Consider the following 16,994-nt stretch of genomic DNA (forward strand, 5'->3'; position numbering starts at 1 on the left):
ATTATTTTAAATGATTTGAATAAAATATTATTATAATATTAATTTTAATATTATTATTATTTTAGGATTTGAAAAAGTGAATTGTTTATTATATTTTGTGTGGAAATTTGAAAGAATTGTCATGATGAGTTGAGATAAGTTTCTAATCCAAATCGTGACTTAATTTTTTTAATGCTAACTGAGGTGGCAGACTTTTATATCTGTGATGTGTTTAGTACATCAATAAGTTAATTTGCAAATGAATTTGTTTCTATTGTTATATCTTAACATACTTGTGTGTGATTTTGATACAGTAGGAACAGGCAATTCTTAGAAATCAAGGAAATTTCATGGAAGCGAAGTTCATAGAACTCCTCCACATGTTATTACAAACTCTAAACACACACTTCGAAAAGAACCTTGTATATATGTTTTCCATAATAATAGACTTCTAGAGGAAAAACATTAGGGAAAGGGTATTATATATATAAATTATAGGAGCTCCTCCACAGCTTATTGTATTGTAGCCCTATAAATCTTGAAAGCTGGCCTCTGAAACCACATTCTGCATAAAGTAGTACTGGCTACTAAACATAGGTGCAGCTATCATGACCTGCAAAACAGAGATATAGCAAAACAATTTGCAACCCAGAAACAAGTAAAGAAAGGATAGCAAAATTACAGTACAATATAAGCACAAGAAACAGTAAATCTACACCTACTTGGATCGGTCAGGGAGAGGAGGCCAGAGTTCCTGAAGTCGCAGTTCCAGTAATTTTTACCCATCATTTTGTAGTAAAGATTCATGACGACCGAGGCATGGTGAACAAGGGTATTGGGTAAAAAGCATTGGCCACCTTCTTGTATCAGCCTGCAATCTAGCACTTGGTCGCAGGAGAAGATGATGTTTGCAGTGAGTTCTGCATCGCTCGAGGAAGGCTTGGCAATGCACCAGGTGTCTGCCTGCTGAACAAAACACAAGATCAGAAAAATTCCAGGAGTCAAACGACCAATTCATTTGGGTTTTGCAGGTTTAATGGTGTGGAACATGGGTTACTGGATTTATTTGTACCTGTGCATTTGCAAGCTTCAGAGACCCTTCTGCAAGTTAAGCCGGAGAAAATAAATGAATAACTACATTGAGCAGAAAAAGAAATAGACAGAGTTCATGATAATTCCTTGCTAAAACTTCAAGAAGATGGTGGCTTGACAAACACATTTGAGGGATACCACCAACAAATCAGGCTAAAACAGCGGAAATACTCACTAAATTTCAATAAAACAGTGATGTTTTTGTCAAAATATTGCAACCTGCAACTCATAAATTTCCATTTAATTTCCTCCCAATTCTCGTTTGTTGAACAAGCATTGGAGAAAAGAAAACCCAACAAAGGTATATCCAAGAACTACAAAATCACCTGAATTGAGGAGCAAAAGCAGAAGGAAAAGGAGGAGAATGGGGAGTGACAGAGTCGATTTGGCCATGGCAGTGATGGTGTGAAGATTATGACTAATCAAAAGCTTCTTGTAGGAATAAATAAGTAATGGAGGGGTCGGTTCATATATACTTATACTAACTGCCCAACCCCTAATGAAAACAGTGTGAAAGTAGTCGAAACATCCCCAACAATCAATTTTTTCTACGTGGCTGTGACTGTGAGGTAAATAATATTCAATGACTGTTATTATAATAGCCAGTGGGGGATGATTTGACTTGGAAGATGAAACGAAGGGGCCGGGAGGTAAACTGGATGTCTGGAAAAATTAATCACCTATGCTCATGTCCATATTAGGATGTGAAAAGAAGATCGTAAGAAACTTGGGGATTCTGTTGTAAAATTGTAAAACTTGAGGATGCAAAATGATTAAATTGGAAATTTAGCGAAGCGAAAAGAGCGATCATGAAAAATTAAGGATTGTTTAAAAGCAAGAGGAAGGATATAAGAAAATATTTGTATTTTAAATCAAAGTAATATTGTTATTCATAATTATTTTTATTAATATCCTCTCGTAATTCTATGACGTGATATTTATAAATCATTTGGACATTTAGAATATTTTAAAATTATGTGAATAGTAATTAAGGAATTTGTAAATAATAATAAAATTAATTAAGTTATGATGTTTTATTAAGTTTTGAAAAATGAGATAAAAATATTATAAAATTAAATAGTTATTTGAAAATAATTTTTTAATATTATTTTTTTAAAAATTTTAAAAAATTGTATTATTTTTTGTATTTTGCTTTGAAGTTTGAGAAAACTGTATTGAGTTTTTTGGTTGGATAATAATTAAGTAATGATTAGATAAAAAAGTTAAAAATTAAAAATTAAAAAATATTTTATGTTTGAGCGATGATATTTGGAAAGGAAATTAAATTACAAGAAGTTTTGAAAAAATACGAGAATATCAAAGCATACAAACAAGTCCTTTATGATCGGCCTCGTTTGTTTTCAGAAAACATCTGATCTTATCTCATTTAATTATTACAATTTTTTAAACTTCCAATACAAAATAAAATAAATAATTTAATTTTTTTAAATCTTAAAATAAAAATAATATTAAAAAATATATTCTAATAATATTTTATTTAATTTTTTAATTTTAATATCAATTCATCACATTTCATTTTATTTTATCTTCGAAAACAAACGAACAGTTATTTGTTATGTTTCAGTTAGGTATATACCAATCTCAAAAAATATTAGATAGGGTTAAAATAATTATATATAAAATTTTCTTTAAGCAAATATATCGGTCAGCCACTCCTACCCCACGGACGGCCACGGCCCACGGGGGATGCTGGCATGCGCGGTATTGTAAAACTGCTGGCCGATCACGCGTTTTGTGCAGATGATGGATGCCCTTTGGCCATTGTAAAATGCAAGTTTTCTAAATTGGTTTTCTTGAAAGGAAAGAAATAGTTTTCAAAAGTTTCGAATTGCATTTTCATTTCCCTTTTATAATCTTCACCTTTCCAAATAAACTTGCATGATACTTTAAATTAAAAACTGGTTTCCCATGTATTAACCTAACCTGCTCGTAAAAGTATTCCTTTTGTGGGTGTTTTTCCCATAATAGATACTAACATTTTTTTCCCTTGTAATACACGATAACGTAGCATCTACAATTAAATTGTGTTTGGATAGTAAGATATCCTCAGATATTTTGTGAATAGTAATAAAAAAATAATGATAGAATATTAAATAGTAGTGAAAATAATAAAAAGTAATAATAAAAATAATGAATAGTTGTGAGATATTATGAGAATATAATACCCCAAACTAGGTATTCTAAGTGAGGCTTGATTTAGCATGCTAGAGTTTATTCTATAGGCAATTCACTAGGTTACCTGTAACATTTTTAGTATTAGTTCTGTAAAGATTTATTCAAGAGTTATTTTATACAGAACTCAAATAAAGAAATATGATAGCAAATATCCACGGACAGAACCAAACAAGATCCAACAAAATACAAAACACCCTTTACAGAACCAAAAAATCAAGAAATAGAGCAATAACGAGAACAGTAATCAAATGAATAAAGAATAAAGGAAATAAAAAATCAACACAACTTATTTATATGGTTCAACCCTAATGGTCTACGTCCACGGTAGGAATGGCCTCAGAGCTTTATTGATAATCAATGTCTTTCACAAAGAAGCCTCAGAATCACATGTATATACAAAACTCTCACTCTCTCTCAAAAAATTGCAGTGATTTTTTCCTCCAAGTGAAAATCCTAATAAACCCTAGATTCCCCCTCTCTAGTCTCCCTCTCTCTATCCAAGCCTCTCAAAACAATAGAATGCCCAAAATGAGAATAAGTTTGGGTTTACAACACGGTAGCTATAAATATATAGGATAAAACAGATGTCAATACGTGTACTGATCCAGAGGCATCAAATCCATAATACGGCAACTTCAGGCATGGGCATCTCACGTGAAAGCAGCTTCAGCCTTATTAACTTCAAGGGTCCTGATTTTGTCACTTGTCTCTCATCCATTCATTAATGTAAGAGAAACATATTAAACAAAAATAAAAGGCAACAGATAAATGTATTGACATATTACTACAAGTTCTGCTACTTGCAAGTTGATATGTAAATACATCACTTGTTGTATTGCCCGTTATAATTATGAAAAAGTTAAAACGCTAATATTTGTTTATGTTAACGGACGTGGAATGAATAAACCAATAAAGAGAATGTAAGCAAATCTCCTACACCGAGTATAGGAATGTGGAGGTGCCCACAATGCGCACACCCCTTAACCTTATTACATGTAACGCTTGTTTATTATGGCCAAGCGTCACACCTTGCATTGAATTGCGAAACCAACACTTCATTGCAAGATAAGGGGTTATTAGAGCATATTTTTAGGAATTTTAGGCAAAGATCAGATTCCTATCAGATATAACTTTATCAAAGAGATATAGGTGCCTTAACAGTGGAAGTCCTTGACAAAAAAACATATGATGCATGTGCACTTGGTTGTTTTGGAGGGTTGAAGATAGAACAGATACTATAAATGTCTATTAATTTTCATGTGGTAACATTCATCCCAATACCTTGCTTTATAACAAATAATAACAATAACAATACCCATCAAAATAATATATGCATGCACAAAGGTAATGATACTTTTATAGTTTATTTATTATTGTTTTATTATTTAATTATTTTATTTAATTATTTAAATTTGGATTAAAAATTTTAAAACATGACCTTTCTGTATAATTTTAAAAAAATAAATTTAATCAATTAGTATAATTATGTAATTTAATTAAAAATATATTTAATTTTATTTAAAAATAATAAAATAATAAAAAAAAAGTGTAAAGTTATCATGACCTAATATTTTTTTATTGTTATGAGTAGGGCTATGAGATTCTGTTCACGGGTTGATGCAGACTGCTGAAGAATTTGCAGGCTGTCAGCTTCTAATTCCAACTTTCTTTCGCGGGATTCCAACTTTTTTTTTTCTTTTCTGCTTGATTTTGTACGTTTACCTTTCTTCATGGGATCACGCTACAGTTACCGCTTCCGATCACTGTTAGTTATAAGATTTTATTTTATTTATTTATTTTTTAATATTATTAAAAAATATTTTTTTTATTATTAAATTAAAAACTCAAAATGATAGAATGAAGCGGTAGAATTTAGTAAGAAGAATAGTATTATCGTTCTTCATGATCTGCTCTCTATATATGTACGTACTCCTTTGATATATATTTATATATTTGTTTATATATATATATATATATGTGTGTGTGAAAAATGTTACGCTTACAGACAGTTTTTACCGAAACTCTACCGATATTTTTTTTGAACTTAGTGATTAAAAAAATATTTATAAACGATGTTATGATTTTTAAAATATATATATATTTAATGAAATAAAAAAATGTATGAAAAAAAATAAATATAAAAATTACTCTATTCTGAGGCCACCTTCGATGAAATTCATATGTGGATATAGCAACATCCATATATATATGTGTGTGTGTCGGAGATATTGATAAATTGATGTAACCTTATATGATATACCAGATCTATTTCATAATAAAAATAATTTCACAATAAAATTGAGAATGAAGTTGGATTAACTTTCCTAATAGCTCACAAATCACAATCATTAATAATGATAATTAAAGAGTTTTGTTTTGTGAAAAATAAATAATAATATTATTATTGTTTTAAAATTTTAAAAAATTAAATTGTTTATTATATTTTGTGTGAAAATATAGAAAAATTGTAATGATAAAATGAGATAAGTTGATGTGAATTTCTAATCCAAACCTAGGCTTACTTTTCATCATCAACCTTGGTGAATTCAAGGAACTCCATTTAGGGCTGGTTTGTTTACAAATATTTTCATATCATCTTATTATTATATTCATATTTCATAATAAAAATTATATTAAAATTATATTTTAATAATATTTTATTTAATTTTTAACTTTCATTTCATCTCATCTGTATAATCAAATGAAGTCAATTTTAAGATTCTTATCAAAAAACAATGAGACCTAGGTTGCATTTGGAAAAGTGAGGTATTATTAGATATTATGTAAATAGTAGTAAAAAAATAATAATTTAATAATAAATAATAGTAAATAATAATAATAAAATAATACTAAGCGCTAATTAATATCTTCACACTTTCTGCACTCAAACAGGCTGGGTTATCGTATCATTTTTTAGCTAATGTTTTGAGCACATGTTTTTAATTGTATTAATATTATTTTATAAAACTAACACAATCACAGGACAGTTTGGCCGAGTGGTCTAAGGCGCCAGATTTAGGCTCTGGTCCGAAAGGGCGTGGGTTCAAATCCCACAGCTGTCAATTGTATTTTTTGCCTCTAGTTTTGCCCTCCAGTTAAATGCCCGTACCACAAAAACAGCATCAAATATTGAATTCAAGGTAAATGGGCTCCAGTTTTGCCTCTAGTAGTGCTCGATCTTTTTTTATTTGCATTGTCCGAGAAGAGCATCCGATTAATCTTGAGAATACACGGATACTTGATAAATAGTTTTTTTTAAGTGTATTTTGAGTAATTTAAGAAAATTATTTTTACTTTTTCAAATTTAAAAATAATAATAATATTAAAAAATAATATTCTAATAATAATAAATATTGTAAATTTATTTTATATATTTATTTATCTTCTATTTAAGATTTTTAAATTTTATTATGAATTTAAAGCCTCAAATTTAAAAATTTCAATACTTGAGATCCTCAAATTCGCACGATCATCACTAGATTCACTTACGATACTTGCTATCTTGCCTTTTGCCAATTGTTATTGAAAATGACGATGCTAGGGTGATCGAGAAAGGTGATTCTGCATTGTATCGATAATGCAAATTGCACATTATTTATTTTTAATATATTTTAAATCTTTTTAAATATTTAAAAAATTATAAACATATTAAAAAAAATTTCCTAACTATTAAAAAAAAACAGAAAGAGAGAATCGATAGCTTCTAGCTTGTCAGTGAGAAAATAAGATTCCAATTGAAAATGCAAGCTTTAAATGAGTTTGGAAATTCCACTATTTCTCGTTTGTTTTCAGAGATGAAATGAGTTGAAATTAAAGTTAAAAAATTAAATTAAATATTATTAAAATATATTTATTTTTTTTTATTTTAAGATTTGAAAAAATTAATTAATTTATTTTATTTTATGTAAAAATTTAAAAAAATTATAATAATTAGATAAGATGAATTAAAATGGATTTAAGAATTAAGATCAAAACTTGCTCTAATATTTGAAAACAAACCTGCCATTTGACCCACAAATTGAGGCGCAAAGCAATCTTATGCACGCCACAAACTCATGCCACTTTTAAGTGTGAATCTTCTTCACGAACACATGCAACTTGCAAGTGGGCTGAAATATTATAAATTTTGGAAAAACGAAAAATTCATGAAATTATCATGTTAAGAATGAAAGTGGTGGAATGAAATTTATTAAAAATAGAGATTTTTTTTATGAAATAAATTATTTTATGCTTACCAACTGATATAATATACAAAAATGCTAGAATGCATGACATGAGGAGAGCACCAAACTAGGACGGTTCATCCAACCCAACCCGAATTTCAAATATTCAATTCCGACCCGAATGAGTGCACTTCCGAAAAAGGAATTCCGTAGTCATTTCCGTTATCCGATTATCTGACCCGATTATTTTTGGGTTTTCCATTTTTCCTTTTTGTTTTTTAATCAATAAGTGAAAAAAGAAGATAGAAGGTAAAAAACTAACAGAAGTGAAGAAAAGAAAAACAACGTTCAAGACAAATCAGAAAAATAAGAACACGAGCCTTGTTCTTGAAAAGATGAGATTTGGAGTTTCATTCTACCAAAAGAGTCTGGATTTATTGGGACTAGTGGAGGGAGGGCTAATTTTTGTAGCTTCCATGCAACTTGATTTGTTGAGTTTCAAATGTTGTTTTAAATATCGTACCATACCGATCACTAATCTGATACATGTATTATATATATTTTGTACCGATCAGTACAGACTATACTGGCCGATATTTCGATTTTTAATTTTTAATTTTATTTTTTTAAATTACAAGTTTATTTTTTTATCTATAATTCAGACTAATCTATTTATAATTTATATATATTTATATATAATTTATTCATATATAGATTATTATTTTTAAATATAATATATATATATTTATATATATAATTTATTTCATATATCGATTATTTTAAAATAATATTGATATTAAAATATTTTATTTCAATATCTTGGCTAATACAATATTCAAAACTTTAGTTTCAAATTCGTGGCTTCATTTTTCGATTTGAACCCAGCTAGTTGCAAGGGACCACGACACAGAGCAACGGGTTGTTGAGGGACCCAGATTTCAAAATTGAGAAGATACGAAATCAGATTTGCAAAGTTATTGGTTTTATTGGTTTAATTCCAAAACTGAAAATTTCGGCCCCCAATTTTCGCGTTGCCTTATCGATTGTAATTCATTTGCCATCTTCTCTCTCATCCTAGTTCTTTTGGCTTGGCGTCTAGGCTATATTTGGATAGCAAATTCTTTTCAATATTTTTTAAGTATTTTTACATTTATAAAAATACTTCATATACTAAATAATTTAAAATATTTTTAATGGGACTTACAAACTCACTTTAATCTCTACTCATAACTATTTACAAATATTCTATAATATTTATCACTATTATATATAAATAAAAAATAAAATCACTATAATATTTATTTATATTATATATAAATAAAAAATAAAATCACTATAATATTTATCCCTATTAAATATAAATAAAAAATAAAATCACTATAATATTTATCATTTTATATATAAATAAAAAATAATTTCACTATAATAATTATATTATATATAAATAAAAAATAAAATCATTATAATATTTATCACTATTAAATATAAATAAAAAATAAAATCACTATAATATTTATCAATATTATATATAAAAAAATATTTAGACAATATAATATTTATCACTACTATATATAAAATAAAATAAAATCACTATAATATTTATCACTATTATATATAAAAATAAATAAAATCACTATAATATTTATCACTATTATATATAAAAAAAATATTTAGACAATATAATATATATCACTATTATATATAAAATAAAATAAAGTCTCTATAATATTTATCACTATTATATATAAATAAAAAATAAAATCACTATAATATTTATCACTATTATATATAAAAAAAAGATTTAGACAATATAATATTTATAACTATTATATATAAAATAAAATAAAATCACTATAATATTTATCACTATTATATATAAATAAAAAATAAAATCACTATAATATTTATCACTATTATATATAAATAAAATCATCATTAAAAAAAATCGATCATTGATGGAACCCACACATTTTTCAATTATCTATCCAAAAGTCAACAACTCAAAATACTCTCAATGAGACCTACAAACCCACTTCAATCTCTACTTATAACTATTAACAAACATTCTCAACACTTCTCAGATATTTCCACTACCCAAACGTAGCCTAAAAAAGCAAGGCTGGTCTCGTTCCGAATTATTTCGGGTAAAGGGTAATACCCGATAAAGAGCTAAATGGATGTAGAAATTCCGTTTCCGATTTTGAACACAAACGAGTCGGGTGAGTTTGAAAAAAAAAGGTGGGTCGGGTAAGCTGGTTTTTTGTTCACCCTTCACTACAAGAAATCTGGTCTTTTCCAGCGGTCAAAATCGTCACAAATACCTTTCGAAATCGCTGCATTTGATCAATTTCGGCGATTTATAAATCGCTGCAGGTTCGCCGCAATCCTAAAGCCATTTTTGATCAATTTCGGCGATAGGCAAAAATCATCACAAAGACTACTATTTCCGGCGATTTTCGTCTGCCGAAAATGTCAAAAAAATCGATAGAAATGGCCCTCCGATTTACCTTTAAAATCGCTGAGAACTACTATTTCCGGCGATATTTATCGTCACAAAAACTTAATAAATCGCCGCAATAACTTATTATTTTTTTCAGTGATTCAAAATAATCGCCGCTACGAAGTATTTCCAGCGTGTAATTTTCGCCGCAAAAAACTATTTGTGGCGATTTTATGTCGCCGAAAATATATTTTGCTATGAAGAAATTATTTCCGGCGAACAAAAATCGCCGGAAAAGTTGTTTCAGAAAATAAAATAAAAATACACAAAACAGTATAGAGAAAATATTATACACATCCAAGTTTTGCAGGCTTCACAATTTTACTTTACACTATGGATTGCCCTAATATTCTTTTTACATACTCAAAAAAGATCCAAAGATCTATAGTAACTATACTAAGACTATACTAAGCATATTAAGGTAATAATCATGAGAAGGAGAGACCAGTTCAAGGGACAAGCAGCAGAATAAATCAAATAAGCTCATGGATATGTCATCCTAATATTTTAAATGACAATTCTCTCTCAAAAAAATGATAACAGGCAGAACAAGTGCAACGATACCTGTAGAGGCCTCACAAACCTTCATTTTTTGCCTATTTCTCGAAGGCTGTGAAATACACTGTCATATTGGTTCATAGATCCTGGAATCTGCATAACATCCACCAAGAAGCAAAAACAGTCATGTGTGAATGGTGTGCTAATGAAGATATAGAACATGAAAATATAGAATTGAATGGTGTGCTAATTGCAACAAAAACTAGCCTGAAAGAGCTCCATGAAATTTCTACAATCAAACAGACCTGTGTCTACAATCAAAAACTAGCCTGACCTTGATTATTGAGTGAGGAACATTCCTGCAGTGTAATTTGTGATTTCTTGGTATAATAAAATCATCTACAGCTCCATGAAAATAAGCATGTTGTCGAACTTCATAAATTTATGTCCTGTGATTGATTGTTTGTTTATTTCTTGTCTACTTTTACTTCATTAATTGTTATCGTTTTCGCAACAAAAAGTTCACTCAAAAAGCCTGAAAATAAAAAAATAAAAAATAAATAAAAAAAGAAAGAAAGAAAGAGTTGTTAGCCGGTTGATATTGCATTGGTAAGCAATTTTGTTGATAAAGAGGTTTTGGCGTTACATCTCTTGACCTTAATGGGTTCATTTAGTATTAAGGTATAGGATCATATGTATTCCCTAAACTTTCGATTTAGACTTAAAAGAAAAAGAAAAGGAACATATGGATTCCAGCATTTCACAGCTGGGAGAATAATTAATTTCCCCTTATAACATGATATTTTTTATAAAACGAAAATCTGGAAATCTATGTACGTATCTAAGACTACAAATACATAAAAAATAATTTTTGCATACCAAACTTAAAAAAAAAAAAAAACATTATACACATGATGATATTACCCACATTAATAAAACTATGTTTCTTCTCAACAATTGACCATTTTTTAATCTTTTTTATTTCAGCTGGAGTGTATCAATTCAAATTTTGTAAGAGATAATAATTAGCAAGATTTTTTTGAAAATTACGTGGATTAAAATGCAAACAATATTGTGTGAATTCCATGCATGCAGTACAAGCCGGCCATACAAATAATGTTTCATATATATTATCCATCTTAGTGGAAAAGCAAGGCAAATTAGAGGCATATTGCAGCAGTCTTGGCGGGTATTAAGTTGATTTCGGACGGCCGACAATAGAGCATAAACATATATAATAAGCTAGAGGTATATATATATATATGATAGAGGCATATTGCAGCAGTCTTGGCGGGTATTCAAGGTGATAGCCTATGAGTTTTAGATATTACTTCCTATATCTCTAGATAGATTGAGCTGGTTAAAGTACTAACATTAATATGATATCCTTGTTTATAAAAAATAAAAACAAAAAGATGCCTAACATTACTGCAGAAGACAACTTTGTGAAATTGTAAACTATATCAGGAAAGAAATACCTGCAATATATCAGCAACACCTGCAGATCTGCATATCTTGTGGCTATATCAGGAAAGCAATACCTGCAATATCCAATTCTGCAGCAATGGCACATTTACAAGCCCATGAGAAAGCATTAGTAGTGTAATCAAAACAGTTTACCATAAAAAGAAAAGAAAATTCCCCATAAAAATGATCTAGGACAGGTAATTGTCTGCAAATATGCGTCATTCACCAGGAAATTTACCTCGTCTACTGCCCTTTTGGAAATAGTTACATGCCTTATCAAAATCTACCACTACTATGCGCTTGTTTATAGTGTTGTTGAGGTACAGGAATTTAATACACTTATAGACTATAGTTGATGCTAAAAACAAAGAAGATAGACTATAGTTGATGCTAAAAACAAAGAAGATAGACTATAGTTGATGCTAAAAAGAAAGAAGATAGACTATAGTAGATGCTAAAAAGAAAGAAGTATAATAGACTAGGGGCTGGAAATTGCTGCTGTAATAGCTGTAGAATTGTTGGGTTGTTTCAGATGTGCTATGATGCAGCTGCTATTTTGACACTTCTAAAGACTGATTCTTATACAAAGGGTATGCTGAGTTTACTCAAGTATACAATGTTTAAGGTTTGAAAATACTGAGAGTTAAATAGGAATTACAACGTTTCCTCTGTGCAATGAACTTCATTAAGATGTCGATACCAACATTATAATTAATAGGAGAAAAGATAGAAAGATGAGACACCAAAAGTACATATAATGAAATTGTATGATGAATAGCATTAAAAAGCAATCTTTAATGAATGGCTAGCATAATTCATGGTTGTCCAAACGTTGAATACATGAGAATTTATGAGGACCTATCATTAAAACAAGAAAACATTCATATTAATAATGGGAAAATCTGTGACATGTTTTCAAGTTCTAATATTACTTAATGGGTAATATATCCATACATATGGAGTGCAAGGTGATATGTTCATAGACATTTTTCAGACCTCATGATTGTTTGAGCTGAAATAATAGCATAGGTCTGCATATCAAGCAATTTGACAAGCAAATGGATATATCATTAGAATGGAATAACGACCTCAAATATATCTTTAGCTATATCAAAGTGTTTGAAATTGCAAGTGTCATCCCCAGAACATGAGCAATAAATACTTAGAAGTGGAAGTAGAAGATATATATGTATATATTTTGCTTTCCTTTCTTGCAACCAGTACTTAAGAATGCACAAAAATAAGTACATATCAATCAAAACTTAAAAATATTAAGTCAATGAGAAAATATTGAGTGACCAAGTGTTGAAATTACTCCTTCTGTCATCTAAAGAGAGGTCAACTAACCATGTACTGGAGAAGTAAAGTAGCATTAGTATATTCTTTATGAACTAAAACAAGAATAACTTGATTCAAGAAGAGTATACAAAAATTAGCTCAACCACATCACCAGTGACTTTCTCAAGTTAGTCTTCTTCTTCAAATCCTATAATTTTGATAGGGATCTAAATCCCTATCTAGTTTCCCATGTGAATTTTCTTAACAACATCAAATGCTCATAAATATTGTAAAAGCCACTAATTTTTATGTATTTTATCTCCCATTTCAAACCTTAAGAATGTTAGAAGATCTCATGAATTCTACAAGTAAATCACCAAGAAAGAGTGATTAACAATTTCACAACAAAATGAATCCATTTTAATATTTGATAGGAAGTAGTGTAAGTTTGATAACTATCAAAAAATCATATAGTCTAATTAACCTATATATTTGCACTCCGATTTATAAGAAGCAAAATCTTCATCAAAATACAACAGCTCTCTGTTACAATGAACCAATATTCGAACTCCCAACATTTCAAATCACATAAGGTCAGGTTTCATGAGTTATTGAATAAAAGCATTGGGAAAATAACTTGGAAGTACTGAACAATACCCTTCAACGGCCATTAACATAATTGCAATTCACTCGAACTTCACCTTCATTCCTAGTAAGAACTTGAACATTTCCAAGCTTTGTCATAGACACCAAAAACAGGTTCTGTTTACCTGAAGGGTTGAGATGCCATTGCTTCTACAAAAGGAGTTGGATCTCGATGGATGATTTACAAATTAAGGATTTCATGCAAAAGTCCATTAATCTATAGTGTGCAAATTAAAAAAATCACCCAAACATTACTAACACCTAATACCCACAACAACATGTACACAAAATGAATCATATAAAAAAGAATTTAAAGAGCAAAAAAGGACATGCTTTCAGATTCAAACATCTTGAAATTAGTCTACCAAAAAAGGCCAATTTTTGTAAAGCAACGACCGCGGATGAAGGGGGAGAGAGAGAGAAATTAGTTGCAGATATACCTGTGTTGACGGAAGGATATTCACTCCAAGAGTATCGTTTGATTATGCTGCCCTCCGATACTAAAAAATCCCACAAAAAATCACTCCGAGATTTGTAAATGGAGGAACAGATTTTGTATGGGGAGGAAACCACGACCCTGGCCCGTGTAAAAGCTTTGGGACATAGTCGATAATGGAGATGAAGCCGTGTGTAAGAAGGTCAAAGAGGAGAAGGGGGCTCCAACGGAGGACTGTCGACGGCGCCGAGATGAGGGTGGGGGCGAACGACGCCCCCCGCAGCGGCGATATAGAGAAATCCGAGAGAGAGAGGTGAGGCTAGATTTGGGGAAAAGGCAAGAGATCGGTGCGGGGGCTGGGGGAAAAGGAGGGGTTGGCTGTCGAGGTGAGGTGGCGGTGGCGTGGTGGGGTCGTCGGTGACGGCTGTGCGTGGCAGAGGCTTGAAGGAGAAGAATGTGGGAAGAGGGGGGCAGGGGGGCGGGGAGAGTTCGGCGAGGGAAACAAATGAGGGAAAAACCTAATCCGCTGGATTTAAATTTTATGTGCTTTTTTGACGATTTTTATTCACCGCTAATAAGTTTTACTTGCAGCATATTTTGTTACGGTGACAATTTTAGCCGCAAAATCCATTAATTACAGCGATTTTTTCATGTTGACGGAAAATTAACACGCTACAGTGCAGAATTATTTTTTGCGGCGAAAAAAAGTCGCCGCTAAAGATAGAAAAGTCGCTGCAAAAAGTCAAACCAAAATTATTTTCCTCCATTTCCCAACTTCACAGAGGAAATTGAGCGGCGACTTGAAAATCGCCGGAAATAGAGTCTATTTACAGCGATTTTTGTTGCGACGATTTTAAAATCGCTGGAAAAAGCTTGATTTCTTGTAGTGCTTACACGAAACACACAAAATACATGTCAACACCATGAAAAGTCTGTTTCACCCTCATATAAAACAATCCCTTTCAAATTTCCACATACAAAATCATCCGACGAGCTAGGAGAAGGAGCTCGCCCACATAAGACTCATGGAGGAAGAGGATGAATCCCTCGCTCAGGAGGAAGGAAAGAACACGCGAGGAAGAACTCTACCAAGAGGAATGAAAGAACATGGGAGGAAATGGATGAATCACTTGTCGATGGAAGACTCACCCATCCATGAGACACGACGAACAGGTGACGATTTTCCTTCGATCTTTTATTTCATTGGGTTCGATTTCTCGTATCTTGTGGACATTGATGAGATTGTATTGGGTTCTCTCATTGTGAACAATTAGGGTTTCAACAACAAATTTTGATATTTCTCATATTTTGTCTATAATTTGTTTTGCCCATGGGAGGTTTTTGTACAAGGGACTTTTTTTTTGGGGTTTGTACGAGAGAAAGGGGAGGTTAAGGGGTAGTGTTCTGTATGTGATAAAGGAGGAAGAATTTAGAGTTGGTGTTTTTTAATCCAAGTCAACATTATGCCATTTTTCATGTGGTGTTTCACCTAAAGGCTTCTGTGTAACACTTTGAAGCAACTTTTTATTTATTATCTATAATAGAGTTTTATTATTCATTATCTTCACACACTATACGCTAGATTTATTTTTATTTTTTGATTTTATCATTCTTAAATTAATTTTTTCTACTTATTATCCATATATCACATATTTAGTAAATAAAAAAATAAAAAAATAATATGTGGTGTGTAGTGCGAGAATGATTAATAAAATTTTTCTATAAATTATTTAGAATATATCATATCAATTAATAAAATTAGAAATAATAAAACGTAAGATAAAGATTTGGATTGTAAAAGTATTTTTAATTATATTTTTTATTGAGGCTTGAAAATGTGGATTCTATTAAAAATAAGTTAAAGATATTTAATTTTATGATAAATAAGATTGAATAAGCATAAATAAATACGTTTAATTTGAGAGTAAGGAAACTATTTCACTCATCTCCCAAATTGGACTTCGTATTACTGGGCTTTTCACTATTAACATTGCCAACGTAAAGGAAACAATGACCCTCCAAGTGTTTGTGAAAAGGCCATACACAGAATACACAGAGGAAACAATCGAAAATGCTTTACTGTTTTCATTAATGTTCCAAATACAAGATATGCCTCTATTTATAGAAGTAGTGAATAACAAACCAGAATATTCTTTCCACTTAATACATGACATCTGTCCATTCTGTTACAAAGCAGCAGTGCTAGAATATTACAGACTTAGGTTGTGTTTGGATGTTGAAGTGAGTTGAGTTAAGTTGAGTTGAGATAATAAAATATTGTTAGAATATTATTTTTTAATATTATTATTATTTTGAGATTTGAAAAAGTTGAATTATTTATTATATTTTATATTTGAATTTGAAAAAGTTGTAATGATGAGTTTAGATGAGTTGAGATGAGTTTGGTAACCAAACTCACCCTTAGTGCTCTGTTGTTGTGGAATTTGTTGCTTGCGTTTGTGATGCCTTAATACCCTCCCGCAAGTCAAGCGGCACTATTTTAATAGTGAGGCTTGACCAAAGAAGATGAAACCGTGCAGCTGAGAGTGACTTGGTTTATGGTAGACCTGACATAAGGGCCGAGTATCAGATTGATTGTTGAAAAAATTTGAGGATGGACCTGAGCCACGAGAGGAGTTGTTTCCTCGACCAAAACCACGGCCTCTACGACCACCACGAAAATTATTATGATGGCCTTGTCCAGGTGAGAAGGGGGGTCGAATGGTTGTATTGTTGACTG

General features: G+C 30.6%; 1 protein-coding gene and 1 non-coding gene across 3 annotated transcripts; one reads left to right on the plus strand and one right to left on the minus strand.

Annotated features, from left to right (window-relative positions):
- Positions 1–390: 390 nt before the first annotated feature.
- On the minus strand, positions 391–1,522 carry LOC108990574 (glucan endo-1,3-beta-D-glucosidase-like). 2 transcript variants are annotated; one of them, XM_018964575.2, is made up of 4 exons: positions 1,398–1,522; positions 1,052–1,080; positions 702–942; positions 391–592 (listed from the first exon to the last, which is right to left on the minus strand). In XM_018964575.2, the coding sequence occupies exons 1-4, from the start codon at positions 1,462–1,464 to the stop codon at positions 567–569; spliced, it is 363 nt and encodes a 120-aa protein (XP_018820120.2). In that variant the 5' UTR covers positions 1,465–1,522; the 3' UTR covers positions 391–566. The 2 variants fall into 2 exon arrangements, with proteins under 2 accessions (XP_018820120.2, XP_018820119.2); XM_018964574.2 differs by having other exon boundaries at positions 702–945.
- A 4,727-nt stretch (positions 1,523–6,249) lies between these two features.
- TRNAL-UAG lies at positions 6,250–6,329 on the plus strand. The gene has a single exon. It is a non-coding gene; the product is annotated as a tRNA-Leu (tRNA).
- The last annotated feature ends 10,665 nt before the right edge of the window (positions 6,330–16,994 follow it).

Source organism: Juglans regia, chromosome 3 (genome assembly GCF_001411555.2).
Source record: "Juglans regia cultivar Chandler chromosome 3, Walnut 2.0, whole genome shotgun sequence".
NCBI classification, from domain to species: domain Eukaryota; kingdom Viridiplantae; phylum Streptophyta; class Magnoliopsida; order Fagales; family Juglandaceae; genus Juglans; species Juglans regia.